The 19663-nt window shown below is 43.4% G+C and overlaps 1 protein-coding gene across 2 annotated transcripts in view; it reads left to right on the top strand.

Annotated features, from left to right (window-relative positions):
- LOC139533942 (PRKC apoptosis WT1 regulator protein-like) overlaps positions 1-19663 on the top strand; it is a 75300-nt gene that overhangs the window by 47593 nt on the left and 8044 nt on the right. Inside the window, exons 4-5 of one of the 2 annotated variants that reach the window (XM_071332472.1) lie at positions 14702-14736; positions 17423-17546. In XM_071332472.1, the coding sequence (XP_071188573.1) occupies positions 14702-14736; positions 17423-17546 (159 nt within the window). The remainder of the gene's footprint in view (positions 1-14701; positions 14737-17422; positions 17547-19663) is intronic. The other variant, XM_071332473.1, reaches the window with a different exon arrangement.

Below are 19663 nucleotides of genomic sequence, written 5' to 3'. Positions count from 1 at the left end.
GCTCTTTGCAAGTTGGTTCAACCCCCGTCCTCTTGCTTTGTCATGCTGGAATGGATTGGTAGTTGGTTTTTGAATAGGAATAGTAGTTACATTTTGAGTTAACCAAAAGATTCTAGAACCTCTTTTTTTTATATAGGATTGTGTGCTTTTATAAAACACATTATTTCCTCTTGCTTCTAGCTAGAAGCAAGACGAAATAGTTTGTAACGGCACAAGTTTGTGCCTGGCTGTTTGCCACTCAGACCTTGGCAACAATGTTGCAAAATATGACTTAAATCTTTCCCTTGCCATAGAGAGCTAACTTGTCAGACTTCAGCTCGCCATTTTTCTGAACAGGTGAAGTCATAGAGCAGCATCATTAATATGGATATAAATGTCAATGGAAAACAGCTAAAACAAATTAAGAGGGAATGTTAGCTGTCATTTCAGAGTTTGATGTGACTGGGTTAGCTTATGTTTGCTGTTTAATTTCTAAAATCCCCATTACACTCTGGGGAGGGATAGAACCCTCAAGGTTCTTTTGTCTTCACTGGATATATATATATATATTTAGTATAGGGTTCTTTAATATAATCCGAAGAACCAAAAGGTTCTATATAGAACCCCAAAGTACCCTTTTTTTTAAGTGTATAGTACAAAACAAGATAGATCTCTTGATTCCCATGGTGATCTACAGCTGAGTCCAGCCCCAACTTACACACTCCCCTCCCTTGAGCAGAATGTGATGATGAGATAGATAGATAGATACTACAGTGCCACCAAACAGAGGCACTGTTGGTCAGAGAGAAAGCACTCCATACATAGGCTGCTTGAGAAGGAGGGAGTGCATTGCTCTATATAAACCAGCTCGTATGGAAAAATGATGCACTACAATACGCTACAAAATACAAATGCGTTCTCATTCCATAACCATTCTCTGGGTGTGATGACATGAGCAGTACTAAAAACGTATTGCTTAGATAGCTGTGTTTTTGAGACGGTCACAACACAGCTCAGCTCCAAGGTCCACAGGGCTAAGTGCTAACAGGTTCATTTGGAGCCTGTGTTGCAGCAAGTCTCTCTAAAAACACACTTCAGAGCCGTATCAGGAATTAATCTGCATGTATGACATGCTATTGATATGGAGCATGCAGTTTGGGAACAGAGGAGTCCCTGCCTATTGAGGCCCCTGCGTTAATAGATATCATAGGAAGGCCAAACGGATTTTATATATACACATGTAGCTACAGTATATGTATAAGTATATTTGCAAACAATTATGTTTTGATTGTGCAATTGATTTGAAAGTAAACCATTCCAGAGCATAACATAACGTGAATAAGACAGAGTCCCTACTATCAGGTTGGTTATGATTAATGTGATTGTTTCTATAAGCAGTCACGTTGGAAATATATCTTTCTGTTACTTTCGCCTGGAGGAGATCATTACTGTGCAGTCAACAAGTGTGCAATTGAAGTGCTGTCAAACGCTCTATGCAGAGACATGAAAGGACTTGAGAATATGTTGGTAACGAAGGCAACCGCGGAAGCACTCGTCTATGAGCTGGAATATAATACGATTTGGATTTCCTCCCTGTGTTATATTAACAGATATGTTTTCTGTCGGTACTATACAGTATCAGATGATATATTCATATAAAGCTTTCCAAATGTAGTTAATCATTTAATGTATCAAGTCAGTAGGTCCACAAACACTTAATTCACTAGAAATAAGAGTCACCCACTCGTTTAACCGATGTGTCATGTGTGTTGAAAGTGACGAGACTCCGTTGACATGCCGTAACACGTCCTTCCCGCTGAAACATCAGCAGATTACCCATCAGCCCTTGGAAATGAGGCATGGAGGTGCCTGCTGAGCCCACCTTACCACTACAACATATTCCCCTTAAATCAGAGCAGATGTGGGCACTGCCACGACTAACCACTGGGGATCTCCCGCACTGCATCTCACCCATTGCTCTGCCACTCCCTGCCTTTGGTCTAGGGTTTTTTGACGGTCATATTTGGTTGTGTGTCATGCCGTTGTGACCTTAGTGACGAGCTAACAGAGGAATAGAGACAGGAGGGAAGGAGAGACAGACAGAGAAAGAGAGAGAGGGTGGGGGTTTGGGGGGAGAGAGAGCAGTAGAGAATTTGGAGAGTGGATTTACAGGGAGCTGTCAAGCCGACATCTGTAAAGACAGAGCATTCCAAAAATGTGCCACTTCATTCTGACCCCATTTATCACACAGACAAGCGTTTCCATGTTGTCTGTGTAATATACAGCTACCTCGAGATCAAACTGTCAGGCTTTTTAGCTTCTGCACTGGTATCAAGATGTCTGGACTGAGGCAGGACTGGCAACTTCAAATACTAAGAAACGTTGACGTTTCTGCAGAATAAAATAATCCCCTACCGTTTTGAGTCCACACAGTGTTGCATCAATAAGAAGTGAACTTGATTAATGAGCTTTCTGACTTTCATTTGATAGTTGATTCGTATTTCTCTCTTTTCATCCTTTCTTGGGTCTGTCTATCTGAACCAAGTAAAACACTGTCCTCCCCTTCTTCTTCCTCTGTGAGCACTGTGTGTTCCTGCCCTAGAACAACCCGTTCATGGAGATCAGACTAGGTAATAGCGTTTTAGCACTGACCAGTAGGGCTGTGACAATACCAGTATTGCAATATGTTTTCCATGGAAAAAAATGAAAACACGAAGCAGACCAAACTCTTTGGTCCTTTAAAAACCTGCTGTATGTAAAATATTGTGTGCTACAGTTTGGAAAATAAATAAACGTGACTCTGGATGACAGCATAATGATTTTTGTTTCCAACATCAGGGCTGTTTTCCTAAAGACGTTAAATCGACTTTGTGTTTTGTTTCCTTGCCACTAACGAGTATCGTGATACTGGTATCCTCCCGGCACTACTGACCAGCCCGTCTCAGTGAGAGGGAGAAGAGAGGGAGTCCTGTAATGGCTGCAGCACTATCTCCTCCACTGTCATCCTCTCTCTGTTCCTACTCATCTATTTCATATCCCTATCTCCTGCTGCCAACCCGTCCTCCCCACACACTATCACCTTGTGATACACATGGAATCGCACACACACCTGTACGCACGCACATACAAATACTCACACACACACATTGGTGTCTTTCTCTCCTTGCCTGTGGTTGCGTTCTTCTGTGAGGTAGTGTAATCAAGTGTAGTTTCAGTGATGTTCGTGTCACAGAGGCCCTCTCTCTGGGGACCCCATGTGGTCCTGGTTATCAGGCCTTACCCCTCTGTGGTATGTGAGCCGTACAAGGAAAACACTTTCCCTAAACCTGGAGCCTTGTCAGATAAACAAAACCATAGGTAACATTCCACCGACTCATCTGCTTCTAATGTGGCGCCTGGTCCAAAGGGGGGAGTGCTTTGGGTTCTGAAACGGTGTGCGCTGTAAACACTGAGTATATGAAACATTAGGAACACTAACAACCCCCCTCCCCCTCAATACAGCCTCAATTCATCAGGGCATATTTAAAAATATAAAAGAATTCACCTTTATTTAAACCGGTAGGCCAGTTGAGAACAAGTTCTCATTTACAACTGCGACCTGGCCAAGATAAAGCAAAGCAGTGCTACACAAACAACACAGAGTTACACATGGAATAAACAAATGTACAGTTAATAACACAATAGAAAAGTCTATATACAGTGTGTGCAAATGAAGTAAGATTAGGGAGGTAAGGCAATAAATAGGCCGTAGTGGCGAAATAATTACAATTGAGCAAATAAACACTGGAGTGATAATGTGCAGAAGATGAATGTGCAAGTAGAGATACTGGGGTGCAAAGGAGCAATAAATAAATAATAATAATAATATGGGATGAGGTAGTTCAATGTTCTATTTACAGATGGGCTATGTACAGGTGCAATGATCTGTAAGCTGCTCTGATAGATGATGCTTAAAGTTAGTGAGGGAGATATGAGTCTCCAGCTTCACTGATTTTTGCAATTAGTTCCAGTCATTGGCAGCAGAGAACTGGAAGGAAAGGCGGCCAAAGTAGGAGTTGGCTTTTGGGGTGACCAGTGAAATATACCTGCTGGAGCGCATGCTACGGGTGGGTGCTGCTATGGTGACCAGTGAGCTGAGATAAGGCGGTGCTTTATCTAGCTAGACTTATAGATGACCTGGAGCCAGTGGGTTTGGCGACGAATATGAAGCGAGGGCCAGCCAACGAGAGCATACAGGTCACAGTGGTGGGTAGTATATAGGGCTTTGGTGACGAAAAGGATGATACTGTGATGGACTGCATCCAATTTGCTGAGTAGAGTGTTGAGGCTATTTTGTAAATGACATCACCGAAGTCGAGGATCAGTAGGATAGTCAGTTTTACGGTGGTATGTTTGGCAGCATGAGTGAAGGATGCTTTATTGCAAAATTGGAAGCCAATTCTAGATTACATTTTGTATTGGAGATGCTCAATGTGAGTCTGGAAGGAGAGTTTACAGTCTAACCAGACACCTAGGCATTTGTAGTTGTCCACATATTCTAAGTCAGAACCGTCCAGAGTAGTGATGCTAGGTGGGCGGGCAGCGATCGGTTGAAGAGCATGCATTTAGTTTTACTTGTATTTAAGCGCAGTTGGAGGCCATGGAAGGAGAGTTGTATGGAATTGAAGCTCGTCTGGAGGTTAGTTAACACAGTGTCCAAAGAAGGGCCAGAAGTATACAGAATGGTGTCGTCTGAGTAGAGGTGGATCAGATAATCACCAGCAGCAAGAGCGACATCATTGATATATACAGAGAAAAGAGTCAGCCCGAGAATTGAACCCTGTGGCACCCCCATAGACTGCCAGAGTTCCGTACAACAGGCCCTCCGATTTGACACACTGAACTCTGTCTGAGAAGTAGTTGGTAAACCAAGCGAGGCAGTCATTTGAGAAACCAAGGCTATTGAGTCTGCCGATAAGAATGCGGTGATTGACAGAGTCGAAAGCCTTAGCCAGGTCAATGAATACGACTGCACAGTATTGTCTTTTGTTGATGGCGGTTATGATATTGTTTAGGACCTTGAGTGTGGCTGAGGTGCACCCATGTCCAGTTCAGAAACCAGATTGCATAGCGGAGAAGGTACGGTGGGATTCGAAATGGTGAGCTGTTTGTTAACTTGGCTTTCGAAGACCTTAGAAAGGCAGGGTAGGATAGATATAGGTCTGTAACAGTCAGGTTCTAGAGTTTCTCCCCCTTTGAAGAGGGGGATGACCGCGGCAAATTTCCAATCTTTGGGGATCTCGGACTGTACGAAAGAGAGGTTGAACAGGCTAGTAATAGGGGTTGCAACAATTTCGGCCGATAGAGAGGGTCCAGATTTTAGAACGAGAGGGTCCAGATTGTCTAGCCCAGCTGATTTGTAGAGGTCCAGATTTTGCAACTCTTTCAAAACCTCAGCTATACCCGGATTTGGGTGAAGGAGAATTGGGGGAGGCTTGGGCAAGTTGCTGTGGGTGGTGCAGAGCTGTTGACCGGGGTAGGGGTAGCCACGTGGAAAGTATGCTTCTTCAAATTCTCGATTATCGTAGATTTATCGGTGGTGACAGTGTTTCCTAGCCTCAGTGCAGTGGGCAGCTGGGAGGAGGTGCTCTTATTCTTCATGGACTTTACAGTGTCCCAGAACTTCTTGGAGTTTGCTACAGGATGCACATTTCTGTTTGAAAAAGCTAGCCTTTGCTTTCCTTACTGCCTGTGTATATTGGTTCCTAACTTAATTGAAAAGTTGAATATCGCGGGGGCTATTCGATGCTAATGCAGTATGCCACAGGATGTTTTTGTGCTGGTCAAGGGCAGTCAGGTCTTGAGTGAACCAAGGGCTTTATCTGTTCCTGGTTCAAAATATTTTGAATGAGGCATGCTTATTTAAGATGGTGAGGAAAGCACTTTTAAAGAATCACCAGGCATCCTCTACTGACTGAATGAGGTCAATGTCTTTCCAGGATACCCGGGCCAGGTCGAATAGAAAGGCCTGCTCGCTGAAGTGTTTTGGGGAGCGTTTGACTGTGATGAGGGGTGGTCGTTTGACTGCGGACCCATTACGGACACAGGCAATGAGGCAGTGATCGCTGAGATCCTGGTTGAAGACCGCAGAGGTGTATTTAGAGGGAAAATTGATCAGGATGATATCTATGAGGGTGCCCGAGTTTACGGATTTGGGGTTGTACATGGTAGGTTCCATGATCATTTTGTGATATTGAGGGCATATAGCTTAGATTGTCGGACGGCCGGGGTGTTAAGCGTATCCCAGTTTAGGTCCCCTAACAGTACAAACTCTGAAGATAAATGGGGGGCAATTAATTCACATATGGTGTCCAGGGCACAACTGAGGGCTGAGGGGGGTCTGTAACAAGCGGTGACAGTGAGAGACTTATTTCTGGAAAGGTGGATTTTTAAAAGTAGAAGCTCTACTGTTTGGGAACAGACCTGGATAGCATGACAGAACTCTGTCTCTGCAGTAGATTGCAACTCCACCCCCTTTGGCAGTTCTATCTTGGTTGAAAATGTTGGGGATGGAAATTTCTGAATTTTTGGTGGTCTTCCTAAGCCAGGATTTAGACACGGCTAGGACATCAGGGTTGGCGGAGTGTGCTAAAGCAGTGGAAAAAAACACACTTAGGGAGAGGAGGCTTCTGATGCATGCATGAAACCAAGGCTTTTACCGTTACAAAAGTCAACAAATGATGGCGCCTGGGGAGTTGGAGTGGAACTGGGGGCTACAGGGCCTGGGTTAACCTCTACATCACCAGAGGAACAGAGGAGGAGTAGGATAAGGGTACGGCTAAAGGCTATAAGAACTGGTTGTCTAGTGCTTTGGGGACAAAGAATAAAATAAGCAGATTTCTGGGTGTGGTAGAATAGACTCAAGGCATAATGTACAGACAAGGGTATGGTAGGATGTGAGTACAGTGGAGCTAAACCTATGTGTTGCGTGATGATGAGCGAGGTTTCGTCTCTGGAGGCATCAATTAACATAAGTGAGGTCTCCGCATGTGTGTGGGGTGGGACGAAAAAGCTATCTACGGCATTTTGAGCAGGACTGAGGGCTCTACAGTGAAATAAAGCAATAAAAACTAGCCAAGACAGCAGTAGACAAGGCATTTTGATATTTGAGAGAGGCATAAAGCAATCACAGGTGTTGATCAGGAGAGCTAAGACAACAACGGGTAAATTGCCGACAGGTTAACAAAATGAGGTACCGTGTTATTGAAACAGTCCAGGGGGCATCAGCTGTGTAGCTGAGTGATCATTGGGTCAAAAGAGTAGCAATAGGTGAGTCAGGGTGCTGTACGGTATTCACTACAACGCTGAGCGAGCAGAGGACACAGCATTCAGAAAAAGCTAACTGGCCGGGGCTAGTAGATGGTTCTGTAGATGCGGCGATATCGTAACAGAATAGCCTGTTGAGTCCACATCGGGCGATCAAGTCGGCACTCCAGTCGTGATGGATCGGCGGGGCTCTGTGTCGACAATAAAGGGTCCAGGCCAATTGGCAAAGGAGGTAATTGTAGCCCTAGAATTAGTTGGTATATGGGCCTAACTCGAGGCTAGCTGGTGCTTACTTCGGGCCAGAGGTGTTAGCTAACAGTAGCCACTCGTTTGCAGCTAGCTAGCAGCTAGCTAGGAGTAATGATCCAGTGTAATGATCCAGAGCGGCAGGAATCCGGTGATATGGTAGAGAGAAGCAGTCCGATATGCTCTGGGATTGATATCGCGCTGTGCAAGACTGGCAGGTGTTGTCTGAGCTAGGGCTGGCTGATGCCGGGGGGGGGGGGGGGATTTGAGGATCGCTAGCTGTGGCTAACAGACTACTAGCTAGTTAGCTGGCTAGCACCTGATGGAAGTTCCAGTTATAAGGAATAAAAATAGCAGATCCGTACCACATTGGGTGAGGCAGGTTGCAGGAAAGTAGATTTAGTTCGTAGATAGAAGTGAGCTTAAGATATATACGAAAAAAGACTGGTTATTTACAAGGGATAAGACACGGGATAAGACAAAGACAGATATACACGTCCTACTGCGCCGCCATCTTGAACTGAGAATATACTCTACAAGGTGTCGAAAGCATTCCACAGGGATGCTGGCCCAAGTTGACTCCAATGCTTCCCACAGTTGTCAAGTTGGCTGGATGTCCTTGTTGGGATGGATCATTCTTGATACACATGGGATACTGTTGATTGTGAAAAACCCTGCAACGTTGCAGTTCTTGACACAAACCGGTGCGCCTGGCATTTACTACAGTACCATACCCCGTTCAAAGGCACTTAAATATTTTGTCTTGCCCATTCACCCTCTGAATGGCACACATACACAATCCATGTCTCAATTGTCTCAAGGCTTACATTTTTTTGGGGGGGGACTCCCGAGTGGCACAGTTGTGCAGATCCGGGTTCAATCCCGGGCTCTGTTGCAGCCGGTCGCGACCGGGAGACCCATAAAGCGACACACAATTGGCCCAGCGTCGTCTGGGTTAAGGGAGGGTTTGGCCGGCCGGGATGTCCTTGTCCCATCGCGCTCTAGTGACTCCTGTGGCGGGCCGGGCGCATGCACGCTGACACAGTCGCCAGGCTTCCGGGTTAAGTGGGCATTGTGTCAAGAAGCAGTGCGGCTTGGTTGGGTTGTGTTTCAGAGGACACATGGCTCTCGACCTTCGCCTCGACTGTAACTTCCAATTGGATATTACGAAATTGGAGAGAAAAATGGGTAAAACAAATCCTTCTTTAACGTGTCTCCTCCCCTTCATCTACACTGATTTGAAGTGGATTTAACAAGTGACATCAATAAGGGATCATACCTATCACCTGGATTCAACTGGTCAGTCTGTCATGGAAAGAGCAGGTGTTGTATACTACATTTAAATATATACACATGTAGCTACAGTATATGGTTTTGCAAAACAATTATGTTTTGATTGTGGTACTGTATGTGCAAATTATTTTAAAGCAAACCCTTCTAGAGCATAACTACATGAATAAGACACATACACCCCCCCTACACACACCCCATTGTGGTATCCAACACCTTAACAACCCTCATTTCCATTTTTTATTTGCACCTGTCAGTCCAGCAAAGCTTGAGAATCTTTTCTTTAAGGCAGGCACTTTCTCCTCCCTGCCTAAACAGTTTTCAAATGCATTAACTGAAGCTTCCCTGCTTAGATGTAATGTTCTTTAAGCTGTTCAGAAGTTTGGTTGTATAGCCTGAGACAATATTTTCAGAGGGTATCACCTTGGTTGATCAAGATTACAAGTCTGTAAATCAGGTTAACCAGATTAATATTTATCCTTTACAAGACTGCTGCCAGCTAAAATAGGTCATTGGCTGTAGTCTTCTCATTTTTCCAGTTGAATTCTTCGGCTTCACCTTTTGAAATGTCAATCGTGGACTCCTAATATGACCGAGAGCCTCCAGAGTAACAGATAGGGATATTTAGCAGCCTTGCAAGGAGACATAGATGGAGGATGCTGGAACGCAAAAGTAGGCCTATTGTGGAACTTTTATTAGGCATGCCTTCTGGGATTTCAGACATTCTAATGGGCTGTCTAGCGCACAAAGGCTGTCAGATTGCGAACCCATAAATTCCTTCTTTAAAAAAAAAAAAAATGTGCATGTGATTTATGAGTGGGAGAACATTGTCATGAATTATATATTTGGCCATGCATAGATGGGAAGACCGACAAAGACTGACTGACTCGAAATGCTGCCACCTTTACCATGAAAGGTATTGTCTGTAACAAAGCCTGTACATTGATTTCTTTGGCGAGGTAGTCTTTAATGCAGTAATATGTTTAATAGTCCCGCCAACACCTCAGTATAAAACATTGCCCTTTATCTTACCGGCTTTGGCACACAATAAATCATGAACATTTATATTTTTGTCAGACATCAAACCTGTCAATTACAAAGCTTCACTGAATTCCTTTTAATGCATTTATTCTCTCCATTTACATTATTGTAGTTCTGTCCTTGAGCTGGACTTGTCTATTGTCACAGAAATGCTTTAGCATTTAGCCTGAGGGAACGCACACAGGAATGTGCCATTTCATATTTTTGTATTGACATTTAACAGGTACATTTTTAAAGGTCCTTATATTTACCTAAGAAATTATGGGTAAATATACATACGTGTCAAACTTAAACTACAAGTCGCCTTTTAATGTGAACTTTTATTAAGCATGCCTTCTGGGATTTCTGAAATGTTAATGGGCTGTGAAGCGCCAAAGGCTTTCACATCGCAAACACCCATAAATTCCTTTTTAAACAATGTGCATGTGATTTATGAGAGGGAGAGCATTGCCACGGCACTATTCCTCTTTTCCTGGAGTCACACAAAGCTATAGGCTACAATATCTTGTTGACATGTTTTGCTACTGTAGTGGGAAGTAATAGTTGACAGTGTAGATATTTGTACAGTGTAGATGATATTATAAATACCTCAAGTGCAACTCGTAATAAGACTAAGTATTTAGCCTATTAAAATGTTTATCTGACTCCATAAAGATAATTAGCAATATGAAAGAACACTATAGTTGAGTTACAGTAATAGGCAATCAAGAAATGTCTGAGAATGGAACATCTTTGGAAAATGAATGGATTCACATACAAGGCATAAAGCTGAAGTTACAAGGCAATACTGACATGAACAAATCACTATTCTATACCTGATCAGAGAGAGAAGGAGAGAAATCATAGACTGAAAGGCCATGCCCCAGAAATCTATGGGGTATCTCACTACAGCAGGTCAGGAAGAAAAAAGATAAAGAACAATGAATCTTAGACTCTTTTTTTAAGCATCTGAGTTGTTTGGATTCAAAATCTGAGTTGGCCAATAGTATTACTGTAAAGTTAAACTCCAATCAGGTATCAGATCTATATGATGTGACCTCTGCTTCTCAGAGGTGAGACAATGGGGGTTGGAGAAATAAAACTGAGAATGCTGAATTCCTAAGACAACACAGAGGAGATTCTTGCATACGGTTGTTAAGTGACTTCGGGGTCTGAGCTGCCCTATCCTACAATTAGTCCTATTTACTGTGGATAACTATCTGCTGCCTACTATTAAAAAGGCAGTTGGCGAGGACGTTTGTGAGCAAGATATCAATGTGCATGATATCTAACAAAGCAGAGTGAGGGTAGGAAAAAATATGAAACATGGATAAAACAGTGACTTTTTCAAATCATCCTACGGAGGTTCATCCATCTTTACATTATTGGAAAGAGCAGATTCTAAGGTTTCTAACATACAATCACTTACAAACTCTGAAAAATGAGGGCATGGGCTCCGTTTCAAAATAAAACTTTTTTGTTACATGGCAGCGTTTCCATGCGCTACCGTGACACTCAAGTTGTGGGAAAATATTATTGATATTTTATTATGTTACAGTAAATATGCTATTTCATTCCTTTGAAAATGCATTTTATTAGTCTTATGGTTCTGAGCACCTGCCTAAACCAAATCATCATAGATTTCTTTGTGATGGTGTATATTCAATGGATTTATTAAAATAGACGCCCACCGACATCTGCATACCCCTACTCCCACTATCACCGGTGCCGGCATGTGCACAGTATATATAAATGGTTTCAGTTTGATTGTTTTCTATTGTTAAGATCCTGTTGTACATATCTTTCTTCCATCATATGTATACCTATGAAATCAAAAGAACGCCAACTGTACCTACCGTGGCTTCATGAAAGACACAACTCTGCACTGACTTAGCTGTCAGCCTCCTAAAGTCTAAATTCAGAGACTGGCTACCCCCTGACCGGAAGCAGGAACAGCCGCAGCCAAAACGAACGGACTATACCAAAGTCTAGAACAGAAAGGTACATGACAAAACCAATCCCATATGTCTGCTCATTGATTAATGAGTCACTTTAAGACCACAAGACATTGATCTTGTTTATTTTGTTGCTGTTATCCATTAATATGTTGTATGCTCATGGATTTCTGTTTGTATTGACTTCTATATGAGTGTTATCAATAGAACTTGAAACCAAAAAAACTTTAAACATAAGAGCTGGGAGTGTAACATGAATACAGCTCATTCATAGTGTTGTTTCCGATGCTCTTTGCTTTTCTGAGGCCTGTCTGTTCTCTGTGATAGTGTCTCTTAGGGCCGCAGCAGAGGCTGTTAAGCAAGATAAATAGAGCCCACAGCCCCATAATGCAATGCTGTGAAGTTTCCTCACTTAAATTTCATTAACCTTGTCTCAGCAACTCCCAGCCCGGGATGCAAGATAGCACAAAGGGAAGCAACTGCCGCACGGTGGACTGTTAATGTGATGAATGCAAACTGGGAGAATATCTGAGAACAAGTTATTTTTTTCAACGTGACACGCAGCAGCAGCGTCATGTTTCTCTCTCACACAACTCTCGACAGAACAGCCAGGCAGGCCTCAGAGTCCTTGACTCCCTTGGTATTCATGGAGTCGTGCAGAGCAGCACACAGCTCCGTAAAAGGGCTGACAGACACTCACATTTAAGCCAGTATGGTTGTGTAACCATGTGTGTGTTTTATACACACCAGATTAAGACACTTTCAGGTATGCATGCATGTTGGGTTGTGAGCAGGAAAACATTAATTCCGTTCTCTGCAAGCTAATGGACAATAAAGTACATCTTGTTTTATCTAGTCAAATATCTATTTGATCAATGCATTGTGCACCACAACATGCGAGAGCTGCTGTAATCTACTACTCTCTTGATCGTGTGTTTATAAATCCCAGGGTTTATAGGAAAACATTTGCTATGTTCACTAACCTTTTGGATCTGATTTGATCTTATCACTATGGAAATATACAGACAACTGCCAAAGTAAACGAAACACTCAAGTAAATGAGGGATAAAAAGTGCTGTGCTTCCACACAGGTGTGGTTCATGAGTTAATTAAGCAATTAACATCCCATCATGCTTAGGGTTATGTCTAAAAATGCCCAGTTGCTCATTATTTTGGCTACTATGGCTAGAAGAGATCTCAGTGACTTTGAAAGAGGGGTCTCAAAGGAGCATAGAGAATTTACAGGGTGTGTGTGTGTCACCAGATCTCAACCCAATTGATCACTTATGGGAGATTCTGGAGCAGCGCCTGAGACAATGTTTTCCATCAACAACACCAAATGATGGAATTTCCCGTGGAAGAATGGTGTTGCATCCCTCCAATAGAGTTCCAGACACTTGTAGAATCTTTGCCAAGGCGAATTGATGCTGTTCTCGCGGTGACCCAACACCCTATTAAGACAATTTATGTTGACGTTTCCTTTATTTTGGCAGTTACCTGTATGTGGCTGGTGTACACACAATGCATTATTTAGTATTTCTCATACTAACACAAGTAGAAAAACAACAGTTGACAGTAAAGCCCTGTGTCAGTGCCTCTTTCATTAAACTGTCAGCAGTGTTTCCACCATAGAGCAGGATATAAGCATAATCATCCCGAAGCCCAAGGACATGAGTAGATAGATATAGAAAGCCAGAGCCTCTAGGAACAACTGTAGTCAATTCATAAAACATAGTACTTTACACACTACACTTACAGATTTGCATTTAGACAACCATTTGAAGTGCTCTGTGGAAGTTCTGTACCATACAAAATGATTCTGATTTCTCTATAGCGAGAAACCTACGTCTTACGTATTTGAAGCCCTAAAGCCTCTAAGTAAGTGTGATTCTTTTGAAGTTCTTCCAGAGTTTATTTAGGGGCCTTTCTGGTTCTACTGTCAGGGAGACAGCTACAGTAGGGACTAAGGTCCACCACCGGCACCAACTAAACCACTCTGATCGAGTGGAGGAGAGGCAGAGACCCTCAAGCACACCAGAGGAGTTTCACTGTTCAGGGCATCCATCCGTAGTGTGTATGCATCTCTGGTCCTGACTTTTTAAAATGTAATTTATTTTATGCAATTTTTGTACCATAGGGGATCAGTGGGGACATCGCCAATGTATGGACCTTTAACTCTAAGATTATACTAGAATGGGAAAAATGATTAATATGTGCACCTCGCGTTACACAACTGATTGTATGCATGGTACAACTGGAGGCTGTGTGGTGATAGGTGAGCTATTAGATTCAGAGGAGCGATCTATATCAGTTCAGCAGTAGAGGTTCAAGAAGGTTTATAACACAACCTACAGGCTCTCTGTAGTAGCTACTCCTGATGACTCTCTGCTGATGTTGACGCAATGCTATTTTGTTGTCGTGTTTCTGTTGCACACAACCACATGCCCCTGCACTGTATGTGTGTGAGCCTAGGTGTGCGTCTGTACGCGTACGTCTGTCTGTGCGTGCGTGTTTGTCTGCACCCAAGGCAGATTAATGAGGAAAGGTGGGCTTTGTGTCAGGCAGTGATGAGCTTTTCAAGCTGATTATTTTAAGAGAGTCTCCTCGGTGCATTTCATAATCTGGACACAAGTGTTGAATACGAAAATGCTGACTAAACAGTTTCATAACTCAAGCTACAGATCATCAATTTTCCTCAGGCACATAGAGTATTCATCCTAACAAACATATCCACCTCTGTGTATGATAGACGTCCCTTGCCTTTGTTCATGTATTTCTTAGCCATTAGAAATGGCCCTCCCCCTGACATAGCCCACCAGTATGTAATATACTGTACAAAAGAACCCTGGCCCTTTTGTTGTCTGAGTATCCCCTTCCTCTAACATGGTTCTCCTTTGTTTTCCTAGGATACTCCAAGATCCGGGAGTGGCCACCACCAGAGGTGAGAAACCTTCCGTATTACTTCTGTTGAGAATGAGGGCGCGTATTATTGTTTCTGGTATGGTGGGAGTAAATGTGGTGATAAGTGAAGAAACGGAGAACCTGGAAGACCAGGAAGAGAAGGCAGCAGTTTAGGTCATTAATTACCATAGCAGATTACCTTGCATGTACTTAAATAGATTTAAAAGTTTCACAATCGAAAATGTCCTCTGTGTTTACGGTGCCTGTCAGAACATCTAGTTCCAGTTTTTTATTTCAATGCATCAGAAATGACAACACAGCTTAACTCGCCGGGTGTCCTCCAGTACAGGATTTCTCAACTTCGGACCCTGCTCTAGTAGTTGACTGTACGCCAACAACAGGCGTGTACATTTTGTTCAGACTATCGTTTGCAGGCAATGCAACGTTGACGTGACATGAGGGCATATCAAGCCGATCCGATGTCTCGATAAGGGGTTGAAGTTCAATCAAGGTCGGAAAGAGTTGTTGCTGATTACAGCTTACATCCTCTTTATACCACACACTTACTAGGATTGACATATTGGAGCATACAAGAGCCAATTAATCCACACCAAATCAGTATATTTGTTGTTTATGGTGTGGCCATTGACACCTCAGTTTTTCTGGACACCACACTGCTAAATTCCTAACCACCATTTGGACATTCTTTTCCACTATTTGCATAAGGACAATCACCATCAAATTGTTAAGTTCTGTGTGATCCCGGCCAAGTTCACACCGGCTGACGCTCCCAATCTGGCCCAGTAAAGATGTCCTCCTGGGATTGGCTGGCCTCCACTGTCGGATGGTCAGGTGTTGTGGAGCGGAGTGGCTGCCAGGTGGGCGCCACAAGATGGCTGAGAGATTGGACAACCCTGTCTCTGGGACCGCCAACGAAACAATACAACAGGCTGCTAATGCATTCACACCATCCTCTCTCAATACACTATCGTTATGGTCGAAATGGGCTATTATAGCGATCAGCCTGTCGCTGGTTGTCAGTCTTTGGAGATGGTTTATGACTTTAAGATGGATGGGCCTTCTCTGTTCCCCTGGGCTCTGCTAGCAGACCACACCAGGCATCTCAGTGCTTGTTGTGTGTGGCCATTGGGTTACTACTCTGTTATTGGCTCTGCCTCTCCTCTCCAACCCCCACCTACTGAGACCTCCAGGAGTGGATCATTGCCTCTGCCTGTCTCCCGTGTGCTCTCTGCGGGGTGCTAATGGACCAGATGGGGTGATTAGCACTGAGGACATGGCTGTTTAGACTGGGTGCCTGGCAGATGCTGCAAGCCCTAGAGACAGAGGGATGTAGAGAGAGCGTGTGTGTGTGTGTGTGCGTGCGTGCATCTACAAGGGAAGAGTGGCCTCGAAGACCCTCAGCAAAAAAAAATTGCCGTAGGCAAGTGCCATGGAGAGCATTTCAAGGACTTTATATCAAAAGCAATGGGCACAACACTCTTTAGTTCTGAAAAGAGTGAAAATAATCTCTGTGGGGAAGTAAATGTCAAATAGCCCCAAAAAACGGCATTATTATCTGAGTGTTTTTATTATGAGTGGTGGTGCCTCCTGGCTAAAAAAAGAGATGGAAGGGGAGAGAGAGGTCTGCCTCTAGGGAGCTTGTGATTGTTTAGTCTCAGAAATTGAATATTTTTTTACTGCTCAGCATAAGTAGGTATTCAACCTCGTTTAAAAAGTATTGAAGTTTACTTTCCTGTAATGCAGACATACTGTACTCCTCCACGAGACTGGGATCACTCTTAGCTTAACTGGTCTATTGAATTCTCAGTGGGTAGCAGCCTGAACACATGTCTACAGGTGGTATACAATGGAATATTATGCTGTTCTGTAGCAATTCCAGAAGCTTCACTTTTTCTTTGGTGGTCCTCATTGAAAAATATGCAGACAACACTCTCAAGCAATGAGGCAAGCCCAGAGGCTGCCCAATAATTTGATTCCCAGGGAGAGTTATTGGACCGGGCACAATCCGCATGGGTAAAAATAGGAGGAGCGCAAGTCATTCCTGGACTTCCACGTTGGTAATTTTTTTAAATAAGCCACTAGGAAATAAATTCCAATATTCCCATCGCTGCCCTCGGGAGTCTTCTCTCAGAGAGAGAGAGAGAGAGAGGGGGGGGGAGAGAGAGGTTTATGTTCCTCACTAGCTGCAGACCAAGGACCCCGTAGCACCTCTCTTCACTAGCCAATGAATAGGGACGCTTTGTTTGCTAATGACATGAAGTGGATTTATGCAGGGCGCTCTTTACACATCTCAGCATTCAAGATGGTCATATTGAAATTGCCTCATATTCAGGATCCATTCTTTGCCCTTCGAGATAGAACTCTGACAGCTTTTATGTTCTAATGGAATAAAGGGTAAAAAAGCTTCAGAAAGGTATAAATACTTGTTCTCCTCACACTTAAGTCTGACCATTAGAGCTGTATTGTGTGTTCAGCAGGCTCTGAGTCATACGCTGCAACAGCTTTTCAGTTTTTATGTGATGCTTTTCAATGTCAGGGAACTTTCAAAAGGTTTACACGTTGTTTATTGGATTTACTTCACAAACTATGTGTGTGCGTGCGCATTGTGCACGTGTACCGTACCCAGTTCTATTATGGACATGAGTCAGTGTTGAAAGCATGGACATTGGTGTTGGTCAGAAGTATTGATGTGTGTGTTGTGGCAGCAGCAGCTCTGGAGGTCCTGGTTCTGAGGAGGCGGCGGGGGGGAACTGCCGACACCGCCGCAACCGCCACGGCAACGCCGCCGCACCCGGAGGACTGGAGAGGAGGATGGAGGAACTGGAAAAGGTACTCAAAATTAGGCTTGCTCTACCATTCCGCCAGAAATGTGCACTCGGTCACTCCCCCTCATGCATTGAACGCATTGGATTAGTGCAAGCAAGCATAGCTGGGGGAAGGTTCTGCGTTAGTTCTGCCTATCTAGTTGACAACTGAATGTCAACGCAGGTCTATCCAGCATCACTATCCAATGTTTTATTTATTTTAATTTTATTTCACCTTTATTTAACCAGGTAGGCTAGTTGAGAACAAGTTCTCATTTACAACTGCGACCTGGCCAAGAATAAAGCAAAGCAGTTCGACACATACAACAACACAGAGTTACACATGGAATAAACAAACATACAGTCAATAATACAATAGAAAAAGTCTATATACAGTGTGTGCAAATGAGGTAAGATAAGGGAGGTAAGGCAATGAATAGGCCATGGTGGCGAAGTAATTACAATATACCAATTAAACACTGGAGTGATTGATGTGCAGAAGATGAATGTGCAAGTAGAGATACTGGGGTGCAAAGGAGCAAGATAACTAAATAAATATAGTATGTGGACGAGGTAGTTGGATGGGCTATTTACAAATGGACTATGTACAGGTGCAGTGATCTGTGAGCTGCTCTGACAGCTGGTGCTTAAAGCTAGTGAGGGAGATGTGAGTCTCCAGCTTCAGTGATTTTTGCAATTCATTCCAGTCATTGGCAACAGAGAACTGGAAGGAAAGGCGGCCAAAGGAGGAATTGGCTTTGGGTGTGACTAGTGAGATATACCTGCTGGAGCGCATGCTACGGGTGGGTGCTGCTATGGTGACCAGTGAGCTGAGATAAGGCGGGGCTTCACCTAGCAGAGACTTGTAGATGACCATGAGCCAGTGGGTTTGGCGACGAGTATGAAGGGAGGGCCAGTCAACGAGAGCATACAGGTCGCAATGGTGGGCAGTATATGGGGCTTTGGTGACAAAACGGATGGCACTGTGATAGACTGCATCCAATTTGCTGAGTAGAGTGTTGGAGGCTATTTTGTAAATGACATCGCCGAAGTAAAGGATCGCTAGGACAGTTTTACGAGGGTATGTTTGGCAGCATGAGTGAAGGATGATTTGTTGCAAAATAGGAAGCCGATTCTAGATTTAATTTTTGGATTGGAGATGCTTAATGTTTATAATGTGACTGATGTTTGAAATATTAAAATACGACATATTTTAGTTGGTTACTTCAGAATGACTGTTATGCTTCTTGGCACATTTGACATTTCATTGTTGGTATTTGATATCCTTCCGGTCTACTGCGATTTCTCTTTCTATATCCATCTCACATTTCCTGAAAGCCCTGTATTGTCTGTCTCCGTCACAGGGGCAGAGATACTTTGATAGCAGCACAGGGCCTGGGGAGAGGTGACCTATAATTGTTTTTAAAGCGGCTATCAGCATCCTGATAAATCTTGAGGATTTATTTGTAAAAGATGAATTCCTCTCGGAATCGTTTGAGCGGCTGCCCAGTCTGGCCTCGCTGTTCGTCTTCAGTCAGATGTAGCCCTTCCTATAATCCTGGCGGCAATAACTCCTCTGTGTTCAGTCAGAGAATGTATTTTACTAGAGTTAGGAAGAGTGGGAGTTCTCTCTTCCCCAACAGCCTGTTCTTATGAAACACTCTGTACTCCCTCTCAATCACTTTTTAGATTCTCAAATGTCACCCCGGTCCAGTCCATTTATAAAAGAAAATCTACTGCTTTCACTTGCCACGACGCCTGTAAAATTAAGAGTTTGCACATCACTGGCGAGTTCAAGAGAGCAGTCGGTGCACTTTAGTTTTGTATTGATTTCAGCAAGTTCTGTCGCTGGTCTCAGGCTTGTTGTTTAAATGCAGTAGATTTCATAGCTTTATACAACATTGACAAATGTGCAGTGTCCTTGATTGCTTTGAGTATCGCATTGTAGTGTCATTCATCATGATAATGAAAGTATTACTTTGAACCTTCAGTTACCCATGTAACTCGGGTAACCCTCCATAAAATAACATTTGTCTTCCGCATCCTGAAGGTTTATTGTTGCCACGGTATGGACGTCATGCTATATTCATTATGTTTGATGTTTTCTCGTTGCTATATGGGTTTCCATGGAAACCAGTTCAC

This window comes from Salvelinus alpinus, chromosome 11 (genome assembly GCF_045679555.1).
Source record: "Salvelinus alpinus chromosome 11, SLU_Salpinus.1, whole genome shotgun sequence".
NCBI lineage: Eukaryota > Metazoa > Chordata > Actinopteri > Salmoniformes > Salmonidae > Salvelinus > Salvelinus alpinus.
The sequence above is the reverse complement of the archived record's forward strand: the minus strand, read 5'-3'. Positions and strand labels throughout refer to the sequence as shown.